Below are 21,684 nucleotides of genomic sequence, written 5' to 3'. Positions count from 1 at the left end.
CGATTTTCCCAGACATCTCGTCAGGTGACGAGTCGAATATGGGCCGCAGAATTTTCAGTGTGTCTGCTCCCCGGCTACACCTAGTTGCACTTCCCACGAGGAACTTGTAAATACATGATCTCATAAAGAACACACACAACATCGTCCGCTGTGTGACTTTTCAAGGAATTTCACTTAGTGTCAGAAAGTGGTACGGGTCGTTGAATAAGCGGACCGAATGGCGCACATCTGCCGTAAGAAAATAAAACAACCACGTTTCTCTTCCACACGCATTTTGACAGTAATGCAACCGGGACACACACACACAGGAAACTTATTATCCACGCGAGTACTAGTCCATTCCTAACTGCAACAACAAAAGTGCGCGAAAGGCAGGACCGGAGAAGAAAAGCACGATTCTCGGTCCTGTCTTTGTACCAAATGGCCCGGCTAACTTTGTGTAATGGAGTGCATTCGTTCTCAGTTTTTCGTAAGCTATTTTAGGCAAACTCCATAAAAGGGGATAAATTAGCTGGTATAAAAAAAGTGCACTATAAAGACTGAATTCTTATAACCCGCACTTCCGCTGAGCTGTATGTGCAGAAATTGCTAAACAGCAAGAAAATGTTTATGTTTTGTTCTTAACCTTTACAGCAGTCCGTTTTTTCGTCGCTTATTTCAACATTCGAGGTAAGTGCTTGGTTTTTCTTCCCTAGAGTATTCCATTCACCTTTCTGCCACCTGCGTGGTTATGCTAATTAGGAATGGATGCTAATTACATGCGCAAGGAATGAGCTTGTTGTGCTGTCATATCTCTGGCAAGTGATAGCCAGTATCATGGCCGCCGGTTCGCGCGGAAGGCATAGGTTACACCAGGCAGCGAGTGGTGCGCAGTCTAATAGCCACCTACAGTTACACAATGAAGAGTTACCTCTCCTCTTTTTTCTCTGCACGCCTTTCGAGGTTCATGGAAAACGTCGAATGCAAGGCGGCTGCCAACGAAGAGCCTTTCGTCACTGTGAAAGTGGCACGCTTTGGGCTCATTGGATCACCAGCACGAGAGAAATTTGGCCGGACTTGTAAGGTTCCAGACCGCGGCAACACAGCGTTAAACAGGTTTTTTTCTGCCAGCAATGGAGTACGAAACCCATTACAGATGCGCCGGCTGCCTTAAGCGAAGTGATTCGGAAACGCGAACAGAGTGAAGCACTGATGATGTGGTAATGGAGTGCTTGACTCCGTGGTGCTGCTTTACTATCGAATATGTGTAATTGAGTTACATTCAATTACTACGCCGCACCGCGATTTCTAATTAGAACCAGAGAAATGAAAGTGTGCATTAAGAGTGTTCTTGAATTACAATAGCTTTGAATCGTGAAGAGATGAAAGGCTACCGTTCGCTTCCTGAAGAGGCAGAGTAGGTCCGTAGCTTGTAGAGCAGCGGTTTTGAAATTCCCGTTCAAATGCCGGATTTTCAGTCTCGTTTATAAAATCTTAGCTTATGCAGCAATTTTTTATCTTCACCCATTCATTCGAGCTTTTTGCCAATTGAGGGTAGTGGCGCGGAACGGCTTTGCTTCCGTTTGGCTTACAGAGCCCTAATTAATTATAGTTATCAGGTCGCCGTTGTAAGAGGGCTCGGATTAACAAGTTTACATGAACAAATACTGCTGTTCCACACACAATTCTAAAGCTACTTTTTCTCATTGCTTTGTAAAGATGTGTTGTATAGCGCGTACATATCCCGCTGCATATCTAGGACTTGAAGAGAGCTTAATGCAATGCTAAAAGCTAGAATTCGCATGAAAAAGCTACTTTGTGTCAATTCACTCTTCCTTGTCTGCAAACATAGCTGTTGTCATTGAGATTTATTATGTTTTAGCACTATTCTCATTTCATTTAAAGGGCCACAGAGGGAAAATTGAAGCGGGCTTGCATCGATAGTGTATCGCGTTTTGATCCCAAAGAGGTCATTTCTGCCGAAACGGGAGCTTTTTTGCAACTTAGAAAAAGACCTCAAAAACAAGTCTCGCCATCTGCGGCCAATTTCGCGGACCAAAATGTCTGCGTCGATAGCAACTTTTGAGTGCCGATCCCAGAAGCTATGCCACACCGCAGTTCACTTCGAAATTGTGGCAACCCGTCCTTTTTGGTAAGGACCTCGCGAATTTGAATAGACACGCAAAAAGATTTTTAAATCCCAATTTCTCAGCGATAAACGTGTCTTTTGCTGTCACGCAACCGTTAACATTACAACGGTGGGCCAGAGGAGCAATTATCAAGAAAAACAACTGAGCTGTGTTGTTCTTAGTGCCCCTATTAGGTTCCTACCATGGAAAGTGTCATGATCCCATTGGTCACTGCGAGAGTTACCGAAATGATTATAATATTCACACGAAATGTTGAAACAACTGTAGTTCTGTATACTATTATTGCTTCATAAGATAGCGCTAGGATAGCATACGTTCAGTAAGGCCGTGCATGTAAGTGCGTGTGCTGTGATTGAATGGACTTTTTCCTTAGTTTTTTAGTAGGCTTATCAATGCGAACCAGGGCTTATTCCTAAGCAGCTTTTAGTAGTTGTTGCATCTTTTCATTGATGGAACGCTGAAACACCTATCTGTAGATCATGCAGTTCATACATTTTTGCTGCTTTCATCTCTGGTGCTTTGCCTCCTCCCAGTGCCTGGTGACCGAGGTGCTCACGACTAGCCCAATCGAACTGCTGGCGAGGACTTACTGCGATACCTGGGATGCGCTGGCTTCCCTGAACCCATTCTCAAGATTCGTCACCATCCCATTATGTTAGTATCGCTGCGTTCAGTATCAGCGAACTTACAAATAGCATTGATGTGTGCAGGTGAAAGGAGCCTAAAAGCGGTGCTAACTAGCCACTCTTTTTCGACGCACTGCTGTCTCGCTTCATGCTGTTCCTAGAATCTTGTGTCTACTGGGCAAGGCGGCCTGCTGCCAACCAATGAATGCCACCCTTTCACACCCGTACCCATTTAAAGCCGTTATTTTCTATTAAGCTGTAGAAGTTTTGCGCAAGTTGGTACATGTTGGAGAAGAAAAGCAACCGTGATTGAAGACTGAACGTAAGGACCGATGTGTGGGTGGTTGGAGCGGGAACTATAGCAAAAATAAGGTATATAGCAGTGTTAGAGGACTAGCTATTAAAATGAGCTTAAGAAGTCTGCGGAGTAAAGGTGGCAGCTGCTCGCACAGGACAGGGTCAATTGAAGAGATATGGGAGAGGGCTTTTTCATGCAGTGAGCGTAGTCAGGCTGATGATTATTAAGCTTCTGCAATATATACATACGCTTTGTTGTATAGCACATGCCGACTCATGTCGGCTGTTCTTTTTAGCTTTCCTAGTAAACGTCAAGTAAACAGTTCTCAGCCCGGGATACGTTGATAAATACACAACAAATAAATTGTACCAATGAGTAGAACACGTAATTTAAATTTGATAGTGTTCCTAAGTGGATTCATAACCGCTTCAGCAACCTTGGAAATGAGTGTGAACGCATAAGTTCACACATATAACATATAAGTATATCAGTGTGAACTGATAAGTGACCATTGTTAGTTTGTTTTTTAGTTTTTTTTAGTTTCATTTAATTTAGAGTTTAGTGCCTGAAAATTCGCACATGTTTACATGCACACGTGCATGGCCTTATTCGCCGTGCTCATTTGTAATCAAGTTACCATTGCTCACATTTACACTATTGCCTTCCGAAGGTAAGGTCTGCAACATAACACCAGGGTGCAAACCCAAATTATAATGTTGAGCTCAGTGCTCACTTCCCAATGATCATTTATCCTAATAAATGCGCTCTCAGTGAATAAGGACCACCTCTAAAAATTACCACATTCTTAAATTTGAACGCACACCGCTGGTAAAATTGCCTGGAGTAAGGGGGAGTTATTCTTAAAAATGTGCCCCTCTGTGTTTATCCGCCTTGGCTTCTCTTCTCTTTGCAATCACCACTGAGAAACATTTTTGACCCGGTGCGGGAGCTCGCTACAATCAACACGGTGCTCGTGCTTTTTGATTCATTTTCTTTTTGCTTGCAGGCCTGGGATGATTACTTCCTGCTTAGCCGTACGGCTCACTAGCTTTTTGTAGGGTCGCTTTGTCTGTCGTTATGCGCCCAGCGTCTTCTACCGCTGCTCGCGCTGAATGATGCAACTTGCCGCAGTCGTCCGCACAACGTGATATTATATTGGAGCAGAAACTGTGTTACAGAACTGAAATCGCTGACGCATGCTTTAAAAGGACGCATGATATCAAGAGAGAATAGTAAAGCTAGATAGTAGGGTAGAAAGCAAACTAGATAGTAGCTAGATAGCTATAATAAGCTGCATAGTAGAAAATAATGCTGGGCAGTAAGCTAGATAGTGAATATATTGCCATAATAAGCCGGATGGTAGGAAATAAAGTGACACATCTAGATAGTAGCTACACAGTAGTGTAGTAAGGATTAAGTTACGTTGTTGACGAATATTTTTGAGTACCTGATTTGACTACACAGAAGACGAGTTTACAACGCTGTCAAATGCACCCCACTTCTTGGCCGATTCCCCTGTGTGGGCATGGGCCATTGTACGCGGTTAACAACAAGTGCTTCAAAACATTTTAAGAGCTGGCAAAAAATCGATAATGCTTCACAGTATAAGCCTTTCAAAAACTATCGCATTGGTAGCATCTAATGCGAGATAAGTTTCATGCGCATGTCCCTTGATGATTCGCTGCTCCTTTTGAACATCTCATTTTATTGCTTGTGCTGGCGCTTCGTTTCGATTATCGCAGGTAGCTGAGCACAGTCGTCAAATGGATGAGTGGTAAATGCGCCCTGCCCGGACCTGCCAAAAGACCGTTAACCCCCGCAGCAGCGTATAGCCACTGAAGCGAGACGAACTACCGAGAATGTTGCTTTTGATCAAAAGCAGACAGTGGGTTCATCCCATTACAGTGGCGACAAAAAAAAACAAGAAAAACATTGGAAGCTATTGCTACACAATATTGGACACTATTGGCTATCGTTGCTGTTACCGTGGAGGGCATATTGCCTGTTGAGAACTTTTTAGCCCAGAACTGGGATTCTTCTGCCGCTCTTTTTCAGGTTACTTGTGTGTTCGTCCCTCTGGTATCTTTCACTGCGGAGGTTTTTACTGGACTTTAATTGTGAGGAAATAGCTTTTTCTCGTTTTATAAAATGGCTGCCTAAATACTACACAAAACTGCCCAAGTTCAAGTTCTGAATTTGAGTAGTATTTGTTTTTCTGCCTAATAATATTCAGTTCCCGTTCTTGTTACTGAAAACCGGGGTATTGATGCTTAGCGCACCGGTGGAATCTTCCTAGGAGACATATAGTAGGCTTGAAATGAAGCGAATAAAGACAAACTTTTGGCGCAAGCTAACATATGCGTACTGAGTTGAGCTAACATTGATCTTTTCAAAGGCATTCAGAGGTTAGAGCGCATGTATCCGCATTCCTTCACTGGCATTACTGGAGAATGAACTTTCATTTGTCGCCCTAAGATTCCTTTTTCAACCAGCTATATCTTTTGTGTAGGTTGGGAAAATATAGTTTGTACTTTGCTAGTTTTGGCATACGTGTCATAGAGTGTCCTTTTCAAGAACACCAAGAATCTACTGAAGCCGGAGTTCTAATAAATGCCATTTCAAAGTTCGCGCTCGTCTTTGTCGTTTGCCTTCTTATTGTGTCTTCGTTTCACCGTGCATTCGTCGTTCAGTTACCAACGTTGAAAGTCGTCTACTTGCTGACTCGACTGCTTCAATGAAGTTGGTTTACTGGTAACTCGATCAAATGGTACAGTCACTGGCCGGTGCACTTCCAGATGTCACATTTGTGCTCGTCAAACGAGCACGTCACGAGGCACAATTCAAAGAGGGAAAGGAGCTCGAGAGGATCAGGCAACAGCAGATCTGTTCATGGACGGAGGGGAAATTGTGCGAATGAAAGTAGCCACCCACTATACGCAACACCTTATGACCACGAGCTTACCAGAAGCTTGGAAGAACGCCAAGGTAACCTTAATCCGCAAGAAAGGAGACGTCAAGGCCTTAAAAAGTTACAGATTGATCAGTTTATTGTCCGTTGCTTATAAGGTATTTACTAAGGTAATTGCCAATATCGACAGGCTTTCGTAAACGATATTCGGGAATAGACCATATTCACACTATCAATCAGGGTGTAGAGAAATGTGCAGAATACAATCAACCGTTATATATAAACGTCATAGATAGCGGCAAAGCATTTCACTCAGTGGAAACTTCAGCAGTCATGCAGGCATTGAGGAATGAGGGAGTAGAAGAGCCTTAAGTACAAATACATAAACATATTTATAACAGCTGCAGAGCTACCATAGTCTTCCATTAAATTCAATAATAAAGTTCCAATAAGAAAAAAATTTCAGGCAGGGAGACACAATTTAGGCAGTGCTATTGAGACACCTGGAAGAGTTGGTGATAACAGTTAATAGAGAATACTTCAGTAATCTACGATTTGCTGGTAGCATTATCTTGCTAACTCAAGAGATGAACTGCAAAGCGTGATCAATTAGTTACAAAGGCAGAGAAGAACGATGGGTCTAAAAAATAAGATGCAGAGAGCTAAAGTAAATTTCGTCACTCTCGTAAGGGAACCACCATTCCCTTTTGGTAGCGACCAGCTAGAAGAGGTAAAGGATTACATCTACTTAGGGCATGCAGTGACCACACATTCGGATCCCGAGAGTGAAAAAACTTCTGGCAGGTTCTCTCAGGTGATGAATGACAGTCTAGCAATATCTCTCAGAAGAAAAGTATTCAACCGCTGTACCTTACCGGTACTCCTTATGGGGCAGAAACGTGGATGATAACGAAAAGGGTTCCACGTAAATTAAAGACAGCGTAGTGAGCTATGGAAACAAAAATGATAAGTGTACTTTAAGAAAACGGAACAAAGCAGAATGGGTAATGGAAAAACGCGGGGCTAATGATATCTCAGTCGAAACCATGAAGTAGAAATGGGCTTGTTCAGGGAATTTAATGTGACGATAAGCTAACCGATGTTCCTTAAGAGTAACAGACTGGACCGTAAGCTAATGCAAGCGTAGAGGAGGGCGGCAGATTGTTAGGTTGGCGGATGACATTAAGAAGTTTGCGTGAATATGGTGGCCGCTGCTAGTATAGGGTAGGGATAATTGGAGAGATATTGCCGAAGAATGAGACGTGGTGAACCATGAACAAGAGATGATTTTAATGGCCGCTGGCCTAGCGCGAGCGCTCCGTCCCGCGCCACTGCCAGCTTTGTCGTCTTCGTAACATTACCCAGGCCCACCGAGCGCTCGTCACGATCATAAACAGAAGACGTCGATGAAGGGATGGCCGAAACGGTGATGGGCTTCCAGGTCCAGGTTAGAACTGGCAATGTGGTGAAGTGCTGGCCGCCACAGTGGATGAGATGATCGAAGGATGAGTCCCAGTCCACGAAGCATCCGGGCCGGAGGGTGCCAGGAGCTGACGGCCGAGGTCCTTGGACGCACCGGACGGCAGGGGCAGGGGGGCGGTGACTTCACGTGTGGGTCTTGGTTCGGTCGGGTCTTGGGTCGTTGTGTCTTGTGATCCGGGCGGGGGACGGGGCTGGGGTGAGCGGCGAAGTCGGTTCAGGCCGGGCGGGCTGGGGCATGGCCGAGCGGCGCGGACCAGGCACTCCAAGCCGACGTCCACGGCAGGCGCAGGACACCGAAGCTCCGGGACCAGGATGGCGATGAAGCGACCCAGCACCTCCACCAAATGTAACGTGGCGGCCAGCCGAAGAATGAGACGTGGTGAACCATGAACAAAAGATGATTTTAATGGCCGCTGGCCTAGCGCGAGCGCTCCATCCCGCGCCACTGCCAGCTTCGTCGTCTTCGTAACAATATGGGAGAGGTCTTTGCCATGCAGTGGGCATACTCAGGCTGCTGCTGCTGCTGCTGATGATGATGATAATGATGATAATGGTGACTCTCACACCGACCAGTGTTCCTTTCGTTCGCGTGAAATGGTCTGTGAACGAACTGACCACTGAGTCCAAAGAAAGCCAGACGGGGCGGCCACCTTTCGTGTTTTCATGACTGCGCCGTCAGGTTACGTTTACGGTTTATGGGGAGTTTAACGTCCCAAACCGACTCAGGCTATGAGGGACGCCGTAGTGAAGGGCTTCGGAAATTTCGTTCACCTGAGGTTCTTTAACGTGCTCTGACATCGCACAGTACACGGGGCTCTAGGACCGCTGCTGCCGGGATCGAACCCTCGCCTTTCAAGTGAGCAGCCGAGCGCCTTAACCACTGTGCCACCGCGGCGGCCCCTGTCACGTCACGACAGCAGGAACTGAGCTCCTAGCGCTACGCTAAACTGAGAAATTTTGATAACACCTAAAGTACGGCGCACACAAAAGTGTTACTGTCAAGCGCCTCAAACACAGCACAACTTATGGGCCATTAGCGACATGAGTTCTAGATGGTTATCAATACAAAGAAACACGTTCCTCGTCCCCAACTGTATAACGCATTTTGGTACTGTAGCTGTGGAGAAACAGGCTGTATCTTCGGGCTGTTTAGAGCGCGTTAGGGCGAGCGTGAGGACAGGCCTGGACAGGACGGGAGGCATGTTTCAGACTGGCATACCAAGAATAGCAAGTCACACTGAATTAAAAAGTGTAGGAGCTGGCACTAGGAAGACTACTACTGCCAACGAGTCTGCAAAGGAGTGGAATAAGTTGCGCGTATGGCCAAAAGAGGCTTCAGGAGGAGAAAATTCGGGAAGAAGAAAAAAGCGGGAGCAGGGGCCAAAGAGGAAAGTGCCTAAATTTGTTTATCTGCAAAAAAAAAGAAAAGTCAGCTCCACCGCAAATGATTAGCCCTCGACGGAAGGTACGGAAAAAATGAATGCAGGACAGAAAGCACCAACTAGAATGCTGGAGAAGGCCTGACATCAGCGGATGCGAAATATGAAAAGTTGGTGTTGCAAACGTACCGGCTTATCGTAGGAATTGAGTCGGTCAACGTGATAGCACATGTCTGTTATGCATTCCTACAGACCTTCTTTCCCTCACACTTTAGAAGTAATGCTATGTAGGCCTGCTGATCGGCATAATAAATATATTGATTCCTTGTGCATCCGTTTGTGTTCCGTACAAGCATGATTTTTGTTGAATTCTAACCAAAAAACCAATTAAGTAATAAATTTTCACAATCAAAATTACATAGAAAAATTGTGGCTGCATAAAAAATGAGAGAAACTTGGTACGTTTTTCGAGACTACTTTGCTGTCTAACGGGTTAAGCTTTCCGGCTACGAAGTTAGACGGCTCTCTTTCACAGCTGTCCCATCAGGCTGATTTGGCGAACGCATCGGTTCCGGTCAGATAAACCCTCCTTTTTGCCCGTACAACAGCTTCGTTGAGGTTTTATGTTTTTGCTTTAATGAAGAGCTTGAACGTTGCCGTGGAAGAGGTCACATGCCGCACGCCGCTCAAGATCATCTACCAAAAGGGAGAAACTCAGAGCTCGTAGCCGGGTAGAAGAATGGTAGTTTATTCGCATCGTCGCGCCCGAAACTAAATCGCAGCACGCGTTTAGAGGCCGACGAACTCCTGGGGCAGCACGGACGCTTCGTCGGGTGCTGTACAGGGGCGGCACATGCACTCGACCGGCGCGCGGGTGATGAGCTTTCGGAACTTGGGCCCCGGACCCTTTGGGCAGAACACCGCCTTTGTGGCCTCGCGCTCCCCCATCTCCTGGCAGCACATGCAGGAGCGCTCCACTTGCCAGTAGCGGGAACCGGATACCTGCCAAGGGAAAAAAATGTGGCGAGGTTGGATTTTATTTTACTACATAACCTGCTAAATGAGGATGACGGAACATCCAGCACAAATGTTTTTTTCTCAAATGCGGTCACCTTCTTTGTTGATTTTCGTTTTTAACAAAAGCATAACGAGCCTCCTGGTGCGAGAGGGCAATATTGGCAATATTGGGGAAGAGCGGATTTTCTTCAGAACAATTTATATGAATTTAGATGCCCCATTCTCTGAAGAGGGAGATGAGAATAGTCCAGTTTACAGGCAGAAAGAGCGGAAACGAAAGCTTGAATCCGCTCGAAGTTCTGGAATGTTGTAGTTGAAGTAGCGAACAATTATTATTGAGGAGTGTCGCAGTTTCTCGTTCTAATAGGCGGGGAGTGCTCGTACTAAATTTTAAACCAGTGCGTAAGGCGCCAGTTTTTGCATCAGTAGCAGGTTCCAATACGGACAGTGCTCTGAAGCTTTATTGGTGTATGACATATAGCAACAGGAGCTGTTTGCAGGGTGGCATCCGCCAGGGTTACAAAATATCTATAGCGCCCCTCCTGGGTGCGAGCGCTTTCTGCAACCGATCTGCACACAGGCCGCGCATGTAAAATGAAATTGAATTTTGAGGACATGAAAGGTGCAGTAACTGGCTAACTTAGTGGTGGATACATCAACCGTGTCGTGAGAGAACAGATATGAAACAGCCATTGTAAAAAAGAAGAGAGAGAGGCTCTATAGTTGTGAACTCCGGATGAAATACTATTTTTGAACGTGCACTCACATCGCACAGCACACGGGCATTTTTTGTGTTCCGTCTCCATGGAAGCGCAGCCGCCGCAGCCGAGAATTGATCCCACGCCATCTGGTTCAGCTGCCGAACGCGCTAACTGCAGCGCCACCGAGGCGGATGGTGTATGTAATGGGTTTCTACATGCACAGCCTCGAATGAGCATCTCAACAATTACGGAGCTACCGAGGCGGTGAGGTGTGTAACGGGTTTCTTCACACAGCCAAGCGTGGTTGAGGAGCGTCGGTTGAAGAGAAACCTACCACGATGGGAGGCACTTACCCAGAGCTAGTGGTTGAAGCCGAACGCATATTGAACGGAGCTTGCCGTTCTCTTGAACGGATGTACCGTTCATAACAACAGACCGCGTGCAAACGCGCAGAGCGAAACGCCAAAGATGTTAGTTCGTGATCACAATTGATTTGGAAGACATCATGGAAGAAGACAACTATAGAATCGATCTCGATGTCGCCACTACAAATTGCACACAGCTGCCAATGAGTTCAGCTTTTCACTCTACATAGCTTTATTTTTTTCTAAACGCACAACAGGCCCTATTGATACGCTGACAGAAAGGATATATGCTTCTGACAACGTAAGGGGACGAGCCATGAGACATACGACGGGGCTTGCCAGAAAATGTGCCCAAGAAAGGTAGCTGTATCCCTGTGTATCTCGGCTTTGCATTCCGCTTCTTCTTTTGCGTTGTGGTTTGTCTATTTATGCCAAGGAAAATATGGAGCCTTCGTTTTTTGCTTAACCTTTTTTTTCCGCACCAAAAGATAATTTGGAAATATTTAGAATGCTAACGGGTTTTAAGTGGCCTATATTTATAATAATAGAATCTGCAACATCGCAAAATACGTTAATGATGTGTGCGTCGCACGAATATCAGCGGGTGTTGTCTACAATATTGGCACGTTTTTTTTTTTATCAGCATTTAAACTGGCAAGGCAGTTTTCTTTTGCAGGATATACTACTAACCGCGTGATTTTGGACAAACTCTAGCGTAAAGACTGCAGTGTCTTAATGAAGAAGCCAAAAAGGACACCTTGATGCTCTTTGCTTCGATGGAGGAGAAATGCTAGAGGCCCATGTACGCTGCTGAAACAAGAGGTCTGTATAACAGCTATAAAATGCCGCTTAGAGCGTGCCACACAGTTAAGGCTCCAGATAGCTTGATTTTTTGACAAACTGTGCATACAGGCAACAATATTTTCTAAAACCATGTGCGAATTAACGAGCAGGCGTTTCACACTTCACGTTTGCATCAGCAGTGCATGACATATCAGTTCTAGCATGGCTACTATTCCTGCACCTCCCAAATGATTTTCCGTACACTCCTTGAAAACAGTGATTTCCGCGTTTTATGCCGCGCGGCACACTCGGCGTCACAAATAAATGAATAAATAGTCTCCAACTTGCAAAGAGATCAGAAGGGCACTAAGCTTTTGCTAGTGAGAAACAAGGAATTTTAATAGTGTGTGGCTGAACAGAGTGCACAAGAGGGGACAAGTGACGAAACAAGACTGGTCATAAACTCATAACAGGCCCGCTGCCAGCTTTCGTAGAAAACGCTACCAGTGATTCAGAATTGGCTCAAGCCGTTACCCTCCTAAGAACAAAGCATATGCAACCAATTTTTCTTCAGCGTATGACCGCCATCTGAGGAGTCTTGTATGCAACTTTCTTCGCCGTACTTGTCACAAAGTAATCTCGTTGTTAGTTTTCAAGAAATACACTAAAGCTGGCGCACCATTTCGCGGCTTCTCCTGTTGGCGTACCTGGACATAGGAAGAACAGGAGCCCTGGCAAGCGAATGACGGTATGGGCTTGGGCTGGCAGCCGGGCTGCTTGAGCACGTGGATGACGGGGCGCAACTGGCAGCTTTCCTCGGGACCCATTGCGCACAGCGTGGGCAAGGGAGCTGCTAACACGAGAAGCAGGCTCCCCGCAGCCGCCAGACCGCCGCCGCCGCAAGACAGAAACCGGCAGCGGGCTGAGTGTGTCAGCGCCATCTGGAATCACGGAAAAGGGAATAATTTATTTGGCTACGTTGACAGGAGACGAAACAAAAGAAACGGCTCAACATATGGAAGACGACGCCGAGCACTGGAGGTCCTAACTGACCGCGCACCAAAACTAGCCCTGATATATGGGTTAGTGACATGGCGTAATTTTATTTTTATTTGAACAGTACCTAGGGCTCCGATAAATTCGGTGTGTTGGGTATGTCAGACACTACGGGAAACATGCAACGCAGGAAAGGGTCAGCAATGCCTGAAAGCCTGTTTTGAGCTGGCTTTGCACAGAGAGCTAAATACAGCGACCGCAGGAGTGTGCGTTCCACAATACGGGGATCACCACCTGCATAACTATGTATACTGCTGGACAAAGGCCTTTTCCACACCCCTTTAATTAACCCTGTCTTCGAGCAACAGAGGTGACCTTATCACCGTAAACATCCTAATTTTGTAGTGAGTTTGTGCCGCCCCCTGGTACACTTGCCTTCTTTTCCAATCCAAACCGTTACCCTTAACGGCCATCGTTTATCTTAATTATACATTAAATACCTTGCCTATACTCATTTATTCTTCTTTTTTCGAAGGATGTCATTAACTAGCCTCTCTTCTGTGGCTCACTCAGCCCTCTTTTTGTCTCTTAACGATGCACCTACCATTTTGCTTTCGAAAGCTGTCTGCATTGCCGTCAGTTTAAGTTCAACCCTTATAGTTAGTACCACGTTTCTGTCCTATAGGTGAGTAGCAGTAAGATATAGCCTAGGGAATGACAGCACATAACGCAACTGGTACGCAATGCTTGCAGCGGCGCTAGCCGGCATAGGCTGACTGGAGTCTTGTAAGGTAAAAACATTTGCTATTGACAACAATGAGGGAATAGGTGCCGTACAAGAGGCCTGAACTTAGACAGTAGATAAAACTTAAATATGTACCCAGAAAGATCGGTTCAGAAGCCCGGACGAAGAAGTCTGTCCTATTTTTTAGATCGAACATTTTGAGGGCCTGCGAGAGAAGCCCCGCCAGCAGATTTGCCATTCACGTAATATCAAGCGCGTCCAGTTCCTTAATCCGAAGGAAAGCCTCTCAAAGGTATCGTGTGAATCTCCGGGATTCACAAACTAACCATAAGTATACTGCAAGGTGTATTTTTCATATACGCATGATTCTTCCGTTAGGCAGCAAGGGTGGCAGCGTGGTTCTGGTCCAGGCATGCGTCGACGCCTGAACCCTTCTCAGGTGCCCTTCCTATATAGCTTTTTCAGCGAGAGCCTTTTGATATCCGCAGAGAGTGGTTTACATTTACGCTGAGAGACATTGCACTGGAGCGTTCAAAACAAAGCAAGGAGGTTCTATGGGATTCCAGGCTTCTGCATGCTCTAAACTGTATTAGCACACGAAAACCTGAAACAGTGTGCCGCAGCTATAAACTCCCCATAACCCGGTTTCCAGGTTTGTTGATCCATTTATCACTCATGCATGTTAATACCTGCCCAACGCTCTTAGAATGTTACACACCGCCTTTTTAGAATGTGAAAACTGTGTTAGCTTGTCAAGTGCAACCACTGACCACGCGGTTTTCAAGTTAACTGAACCCATAGTTTAAAGTAATTTTCCAAAGCATATTGGAAACAAAGAGAACTTCTCAAGTTGGTTTTCTCAATTTGGTGCAGTGTATCAGCATTGAAAGCTGAATACAACTTATTGTCGTTATCACTACGTCGTCGCATTGCCAGCCTTTGCTTGTTCCATAAATTTTTCCATAGTTCACTAGGCCGAGCACCCTACATCGTCCCTCCAGCCCGCATATCTCAACGGACTCGTCATCCTTTTCAAGTTTCCAGACCTCGTGCGCGTACTACCACCTTTGCCGCATCATTTTTTTTCCCGTACTGCAGCTGACTGGAACGACCTACCCAACGACATCGCAGCCCTCAGGTGCTCATAGAACTCCGCCAATAATGTTACCACTCATGTTTCGCTGTGCACACCAAAATATATGTACAGACCCCTTATGTAATACCCCTCGTGGGTCTCTAAGGTAATAAAATGAAATGAAATGGAATGAAGTATAGTGCGAAGTGCGGTATTTGCGCCAGTTGACACCTGCATGCACGACACTCGATCACGTGAATTCAAAGAGCTGGCGGCAAGTGGATGCAGCCGGTAAGGAAACAAACTGTGAGGCTCACCTCGATGCCGCGTGGAACTGCGGTCCACTGCCGGAATTCCAGGGGCGGCTGGCCTCGTCGTTGGCGGATCAGGCCTTTTGAGCCGACGCTGAGCGGTTGGAGTGCGCCACGCGCAGACCCCCCTAGCCCCCCATGGCGCCGCCGGCCCAGGGAGTCGGCCGCGGGGCGCCGGCCGCGAAGGGTCACTGGCTCCTGGAGATTGCTGTGTACCAGTCGCGAACGCGTGGTCAAAGTTGGCCACTGGCGCCAGCAACTGCCGTTTTGCGAGGGTTCTACGACCGCTTGCGACTCTGCCTGAGCTGGTGAAAAAGAAAGTGCCACACGCGGTGTCGCTAATGGAATGCTTCGGTCGCTGCGAAGTCACAAAAAACAGCACAGGAATCGGCGAAAAGATTAGGGGGTGCTTTGCATATGCGCGTGCCAAGTGAACGCGAAAATGAATGTGCGACGTCTTTCCCCGACTGCGCATATGAAACGCTACAGAAATCTCTCGACACAATCTACTGGGTGTAGCGCCAATCGAGGCCGCGAGCTCAGTATGGAAGCGCACGGATCTTTTCCCAGTGGGAGAAATACAGCACGATCTAGGCGTGACTCTTAGGTCGCTTTCTTGTCTTCAGTCATTTCCGATCAGCAACGTACAAAGGCAGCAATGGACAACAGCAATGTGCTTGCATAAGAGCGCTGTACCAAACACACAGAGAACTTGCAGGAAGAAGAAAACAAACACAGCAGGAAAGCCAGTAAAGTTGAGACCTCTGGTAGAATCGATCAACGCAGAAGCGTTCAGTTGACAAAAAAGGAATGAAGCCAAAGAGACATTCTCAATGTTAACCGTTTGTTTGAGATGCATGCTTGCGTGGTAACAAGTTGGCAGAGTGCTTTAGTATCGTAGAGTGAATTTCCTAGTACCAGCAGCGTAGAGCTGCGAGAACGGGAAGTTTCCAATCTGCATTGGTTTATCTTCCGCAAACGAAAATGCAAGCACCGTTGTAGCCAACTCACACAACCCAAGGAAACATTGAGTGCAAAAAAAAAAAATTGAGAAAAAAATCCCTGCGTAGCTCAGTTTCGATTCCACGTCGTTTTGCTCGCTGTGTAGTTAAGTTAGATCACTAGTCTCCGCAATAACTTTTTTACGTAGCATTGTATTTATTACATACATTTATGCATAATAACAGGCTATGTACAGTGGCTATTAAGAGTGGCTGAGTGGCTACGGTGCACTGAAGTGGCAGAACACGGACATATTTAACTCGAACATTAGCAATTAAAAGTGAGGCAAGGAGACACACTCTAAGAGCTGGTATTCTCTATGATACAGTATGCCGGTTACTGTGGTGGTGGGAACCGTTTATTTGCTCTATTTTACAATATTTTTTGTGGCTTCAGATGGAGTCTTCCATCTTATCATCAGGGTCGGTTTCCCTAGTCCAGGGCTCCGCTTAGGGTAGCTGCCCTGCGTGCATGCTTTACTAGTCCTTGATGGACTTTCAGGATGTCGCTGGATAGCATCCTGTCCCACTGTTCCGCACTTGGGCTTTCTAGAATGGGTAGCTCGCCTATTTTGTGGCAAGCCCATGTGGTATGGTATAGGGTTGGTTTGTCTCCACACCACGGGCACTCGCTCTTGTACTGCGTGGGGTAGATTTTACTTAGCATGCTTAGGCACGGGAATGTTCCCGTTTGTAACTGTCGCCATGCTACGGCGTCTTCTCTATTGAGCTGTTTGTGTGGGGGCGGGTATTTTCGTCTGATCCCTCTGTAGTAGTTAAGAATGTCTGTATAGCTTTGGGCTACCGGCTCGGGCTCCTCAGCGGGGTCGGGATTGTTGGATGCTCGGTTTGTTGCGTACATCTTCGAAATACGTAGCGCGAAAAACAAGACACAGGCAAGATGAAGACAGGACACGAGCGCTTCATCTTCTTCATCTTCATCTTGCCTTCATCTTCGTCTTCATCTTGCCTGTGTCTTGTTTTTCGCGCTATGTATTTCGAAGATGCAATTGCTCCGACTAGCCCAGTTTAGCTTACTTGTTGTTGCGTACCCTCGAGCTATCGTATCCGCATCCTGATTTGCCGTAATGGCGGTATGTCCCGGCACCCAAACTATCGTGTGTTTGGCCTGGTTGTTTTCGGTCTTGCCACTTGAGTGGAGAATGCGGAGCGCGCTGTGGCTGATTCTGCCGTTTAGGTAGTTGCGGCATGCAGATTGTGAGACGGTGAGTATGGTTAAGGACCTGTTGGATCGGTAGCCCTCCGCTGCTAGCGTCCTACCACAATCAGCATCAACCGACAAACTATTGGCTCTAAGGCTACACAAGAGTCTCGAAGAACTCCAAGAAGCGCAAATAATAACACAAATCGAAAGACTAGAACTGTCGGCAACGGGCAGAAGACTCCTGAGCAGATACGGCGGCGAAGCTACGATAAAGGAGACCCAAAGCACGAAGACGGTACCAAACGAATACAGAAACACGCTCAAAGTAGCACCGATACCAAGGAATATGGACCAGAATCTACACAAGGCGAGAAGAGAAGCAAGAACAGAGTATGTACAAAAAACAGTGGCAACTAGAAACCACACTGTGTACGTAGACGCCGGTTACTGTACTCTTTCTGGCAGCTTTGTACACCGCTGAAATTGCCTAAAGAGTCAAATGCCTCCTTCGGCAAAGAGTAGAACCGCGAGTGCACTCCCTGTACGGCATGAAGGAGTTGGAGGTTGTTTATTTTCTTAGCTTATGTACTGCAGTGGAGCCATATATATAGTGACCAGTGACTCGCATCTTATGCAAACTAGGTGTGTCCCTAATTTCGCGCAATGTAAAAAAGGGCTCTCCTTTTAAGCTAGTAGCTCATGCGAATAGGCCGACGCCATTGGCCGCAGGCCGAGGCAGACCATGGACACGACCGATACAAGCACTCTACGCATTCGAGATGAAAGCATATATAAGTTCTCAGAGGCAATAACTCGCGTCCCAGGGGTAGTCAAGAGGTATCGCGCGTGACTCATAACACGGAGATTTGCGGTTCAGTTCCTCACTCTTATGCAGTTTTACTTTTATCAGCGTTTCGTAACAGAAGAGTATACCTACTCCTGCGGAGGGCGTGCGCTTTAGAGCGGCGCGGTGATTCTGGAAAAAGGAGTGTAATATGGGGCAAGCGTACAATCCATTGAAAGGCGTTCCCCGCCGTCCTTCAGTTCTTAGTGTGCAGAGCACATAAAAGTAGGATAGCAATCCAATTCATAGGTACTTTTGTGAAAAACGTCCTTCACCTGGAGCATCAGTTGACTAAAATTTCTTTTAGCTGAAACAACAGATTATATATTCTGCTCCGACATACGCGTTTTCGGTAACCTGTGCAGTCCAAGAGAAATGCCATAACATAGGGTTCATGATCATGTTGTTTTGCATTAGCATATCGTCGTAGACTACAGGCAATTTAACAAAACTTCTGTTTGGGCTAGATGCTGCATAGCTTATAAATGAAATGAAATTTAAGCGCACACGAAAAACGCACACAAGAGGAGGATACACACAGGACAGGCGCTAACTTCATCTTCAGATGAAGTTAGCGCCTGTCCTGTGTGTATCCTCCTCTTGTGTGCGTTTTTCGTGTGCGCTTAAATTTCATATCATTTATAGACTATAGGCATTTAATACGAGGTCTTTCTTTCCTATTCTTTGGAGCAGGACCCAGAACGAAACTGTGTCTTTGCACTTAATAAACGACGCTCTTCGAATGAATAGATTACCTTAAACTCCTATTGCGTGAAATAGGGAGACGGAGATTTAAAAATTTAACGAAATTTTTCTTTTCGTTGTGATTTACATGGCCCTGACCAATAAAACGTTCAGTCCTTGCTTAACATGCAGCCGCTGGAAAGAAGTTGGAGGTCTTGAATGTAAAAAATAACGTTTTTGCCACCAACAAGGGCTTGGTTTGAACGCTCCCATAAACTTCTGGTGTACAAAATTCGATTGATATATTAACAAGCGTTAGGCGTGGCATCTTGGCGCCCCTGCCTTTGATATGTACAGCATATGTTGTATAACGAACATCTTTTTCGAAAATTGAATCAGTAAATAGGACAACAGGGTTTTGCAAACAATGCGCCTCATCCCCTTGAAGAGTAATGTGCTGCAAAGCTTCGTTGCACTTTCCGGAAGTTCTCCCAATTTCTAGGTAATGATGAAGTGGTTTTTCTAATAGGTCTTTATAACAGGCAACGTTTCAGGCATGAGCTTATTGGTTGCATCGGAGCTAAAGATGTCAAGATAACTGCGAGAGGCAAAAATATGAATGCGCAAAGTTATTTACGCGCAATAAAGAGGTTCAAACTGTCGAGCATAAAAGGGGGGGGGGGGGTAGATGTTTTCGCCAAAAGAGATTTCCTCTTTCGATGGCAATAACTCAAAAACTAGGTCAAAGGAGGTCATTCATAATACATTCCTAATAATTTACGATCCTGCATTGCCTTTTCATAACCTCAACCTGATTCCTTCCGCAGTTCTCTTTTTATTCATTGCATCACGCCCAAGCTGAGCCAAATCCCCGCCATTGCTCTGCGTGGCTGAGGTTTTCGTTCGATATTCGAGCACCGGAGAGTTAGAGAACATTTGTGTTGGTTGTAAGCATCGGCGAACTAGCAATACAGCTGGAGCTGCGATCGAAGTAACGCTAATGGCAATGGGAGAAATTAGCTTTAAATAGGAATATTAGCTTTAGTAGCGGTCCACGCAAGCTCGAAAATTATAGCCATCGTGCTCGTCTCGCAGTGACGACGAACGTAAAAACAGAGTGCAGTTTGCGATTAATAAACTGACAAAGAGCAACTAGTAGCAGTAGTGAATGTCGGTTCATGACTGAGTAGGCACTGTTTTGCGCCGAAGCGGTTATGCTTGCACAAGGTTGTCTGTAAGGTTACGTCTAATGCTGGCCGCAGACATCTGCTGTATTTTTGGCGCAAGGCAGCAGACAGGGGACCACGTCACACAGAAATAAGCACTTGGTGTGGAAGGACGTCGCTGGGTTGTGGATGTGGCTGCCGTTCGGCGTCTGTTGCTGTGACGCAAATGTGTTATGTCACCTTTGGCTGGGAGGGGGGGGGGGCTTTCACAAATGAATATTTTCATCTTAGTGTCGTGACAGTCTCCAGCGCGTGAGCTCTGCAAGTGCGAACAGAGAAATGCACACCAACTTTGCGACTGCCCTCGATTTGGCTGTGAACGAATATCTCTGCAGCCAGCAGTCGACCGTTTAGATTCCCGTGCCTTAATGAAGGCGCAGATTCTGAGAAACTGGTCTCAACTTTTCGTCTGTTAGGGCAGCCATCAAGCCTCTTCCTCTAGCATTTAGCATACACAGGCCTGAGCGTCACGCTTAGTATCATCGTCATCATGGCCCTGACTATGCCCTGTCCGTTGCCAGCTCCGGCCATCGTAGCTTGAGCATATACCTGTAAGCTATGGCTGAGGTGGGCTCGCTGGGTCAGTTCGTGGTGATTACTAGTATTATGCTGGGAAATGCTAACAACGCTGCTTTATAGGCTAGACGGTATAGCGTCGTGGTTTTTGAGCATCGCCTTGTGATCACGTATTAGGAAAAAAGACCGAACCCGAGCAACAACCCATTAGAACGACACTTTGCACGAGTAGGTTGTCGTTCCCGTTCGCTCTCTTTGTCTTCTTCATGAACGAAACAGAAGGGCGCAAAAACGAAGGACCACTTTGGAACCTTCGACTTTCTGAAGATTTTGGGTAAATGAGAGGTGCTCAGGATAGGGCTGGATTGACAAATTTTCTAACCTGCCTATTGTGTTTGGACTGAAGGTTTCGTTCATTGTTGGCGTTGCATTCATTCTGTAAAAGGCAAGACGTCAGCTTGAAGATAAAAAGTATTAAACTTCTTTGTCAATTATCCGGCACTATCATAAAACTCTCGTGACCAGCGCTTTTTATGTATTGAGCGTAATGGGAATATATACGGTCGTTCCCTTTTCACTGGGAAAAGATACACGTCTAAAAAGGTCTTAGTAGCTTGGGGGCCGCGTCCACCATAGACCGTAAGTGGCGAAGGCAGGGCTACTAAAGGCAGCAGCCGGGCAAACACTGCAAGTCTTCGTGGAAATCGCAGCAGAAGCGAGCGCCATGTTCCCATGGCAGAAGTGTTTCGGCAGAAGCGTTTATACTTCCAAAACGCCGCAGACAGGCCCTCTTGGATCGAGGAGTTCAATGACTACAGCTTCGTATCCAGTGTCATCTAGAAAAACGAAGAAATGCAACGAAGAGCCGCTTTTACACGAAACGTCGAAAGCCAAGAGAGATTCCTCGGTCGTTGGTTGTAAAGGGCGAAGCCATGAAGACTTTCAAGGTTACAAAGTTGAAGTTCGATACTGTTTCGTCTACACCAAGAATATTAATTATGAGCAGGGTGTCGAACTGGAAATTCTTCGGGTTCGGTTCGGGTTCAGTTTCAAGTCTTTCGGCTCAGTTCTGGGTTCGGCTCCGGATGGGCATTCCGTTCCGGTTCGAACCCCTTCAAACGGGTTCAGACTGTTATGTTTCGCCTTCGTCGGGTGGAAGAAAACGGCGTGGCTGCAGCGGAACGCCGACTAGCCCCGAAACGCACGTTGGGTGAACGCCTGGATTACCCACGGAAGCCGCGTCCGTCTGCCTGGATGAAGTTTTGAGCGAGCGTCTCCCCTACACCGCGGGCGTACGCACGTTCGTACGCATGAAATGAGCTGGAATGGCCACTCGTAGACATTCCAGCGTCTGCGCTACGTGGATGGCATCTTTCTCCCTCTCCCAACCCGCGACGGCGGTGTGATCCCTCAGGGGTGTGTGTGTGTGATTG

At 46.4% G+C, this 21,684-nt stretch overlaps 2 protein-coding genes across 2 annotated transcripts in view; one reads left to right on the top strand and one right to left on the bottom strand.

Moving 5' to 3' along the window:
• The window catches only part of LOC149344801 (uncharacterized), a 76,722-nt gene extending 72,652 nt beyond the window's left edge, over window positions 1-4,070 (top strand). The window contains exons 10-12 of the mRNA XM_089547309.1: window positions 634-669; window positions 2,663-2,783; window positions 4,060-4,070. Of these exons, the coding sequence (XP_089403435.1) occupies window positions 634-669; window positions 2,663-2,783; window positions 4,060-4,070 (168 nt within the window). The remainder of the gene's footprint in view (window positions 1-633; window positions 670-2,662; window positions 2,784-4,059) is intronic.
• Window positions 4,071-9,611: 5,541 nt separating this feature from the next.
• Window positions 9,612-12,629, bottom strand: Burs (Cuticle-tanning hormone bursicon). Its single transcript, XM_089542671.1, has 2 exons — window positions 12,396-12,629; window positions 9,612-9,824 (listed from the first exon to the last, which is right to left on the bottom strand). Exons 1-2 carry the CDS (start codon window positions 12,627-12,629, stop codon window positions 9,612-9,614), a joined length of 447 nt encoding a protein of 148 aa, XP_089398797.1.
• Window positions 12,630-21,684: the final 9,055 nt, after the last annotated feature.

This window comes from Amblyomma mixtum, chromosome 5, assembly GCF_055824585.1.
Source record: "Amblyomma mixtum isolate Tamu chromosome 5, ASM5582458v1, whole genome shotgun sequence".
NCBI classification, from domain to species: Eukaryota; Metazoa; Arthropoda; class Arachnida; order Ixodida; family Ixodidae; genus Amblyomma; species Amblyomma mixtum.
Note: the sequence above shows the minus strand (reverse complement) of the source record. Positions and strands in the feature narration are given on the sequence as shown.

Coding starts and splice junctions, on each gene's coding strand:
- Burs (XM_089542671.1), bottom strand. CDS start 12,629: ATGGCGCTGACACACTCAGCCCGCTGCCGGTTTCTGTCTTGCGGCGGC. Junction 9,825..12,395: donor CCTGTTCTTCCTATGTCCAG/GTACGCCAACAG, acceptor TTCCCTTGGCAG/GTATCCGGTTCCCGCTACTG.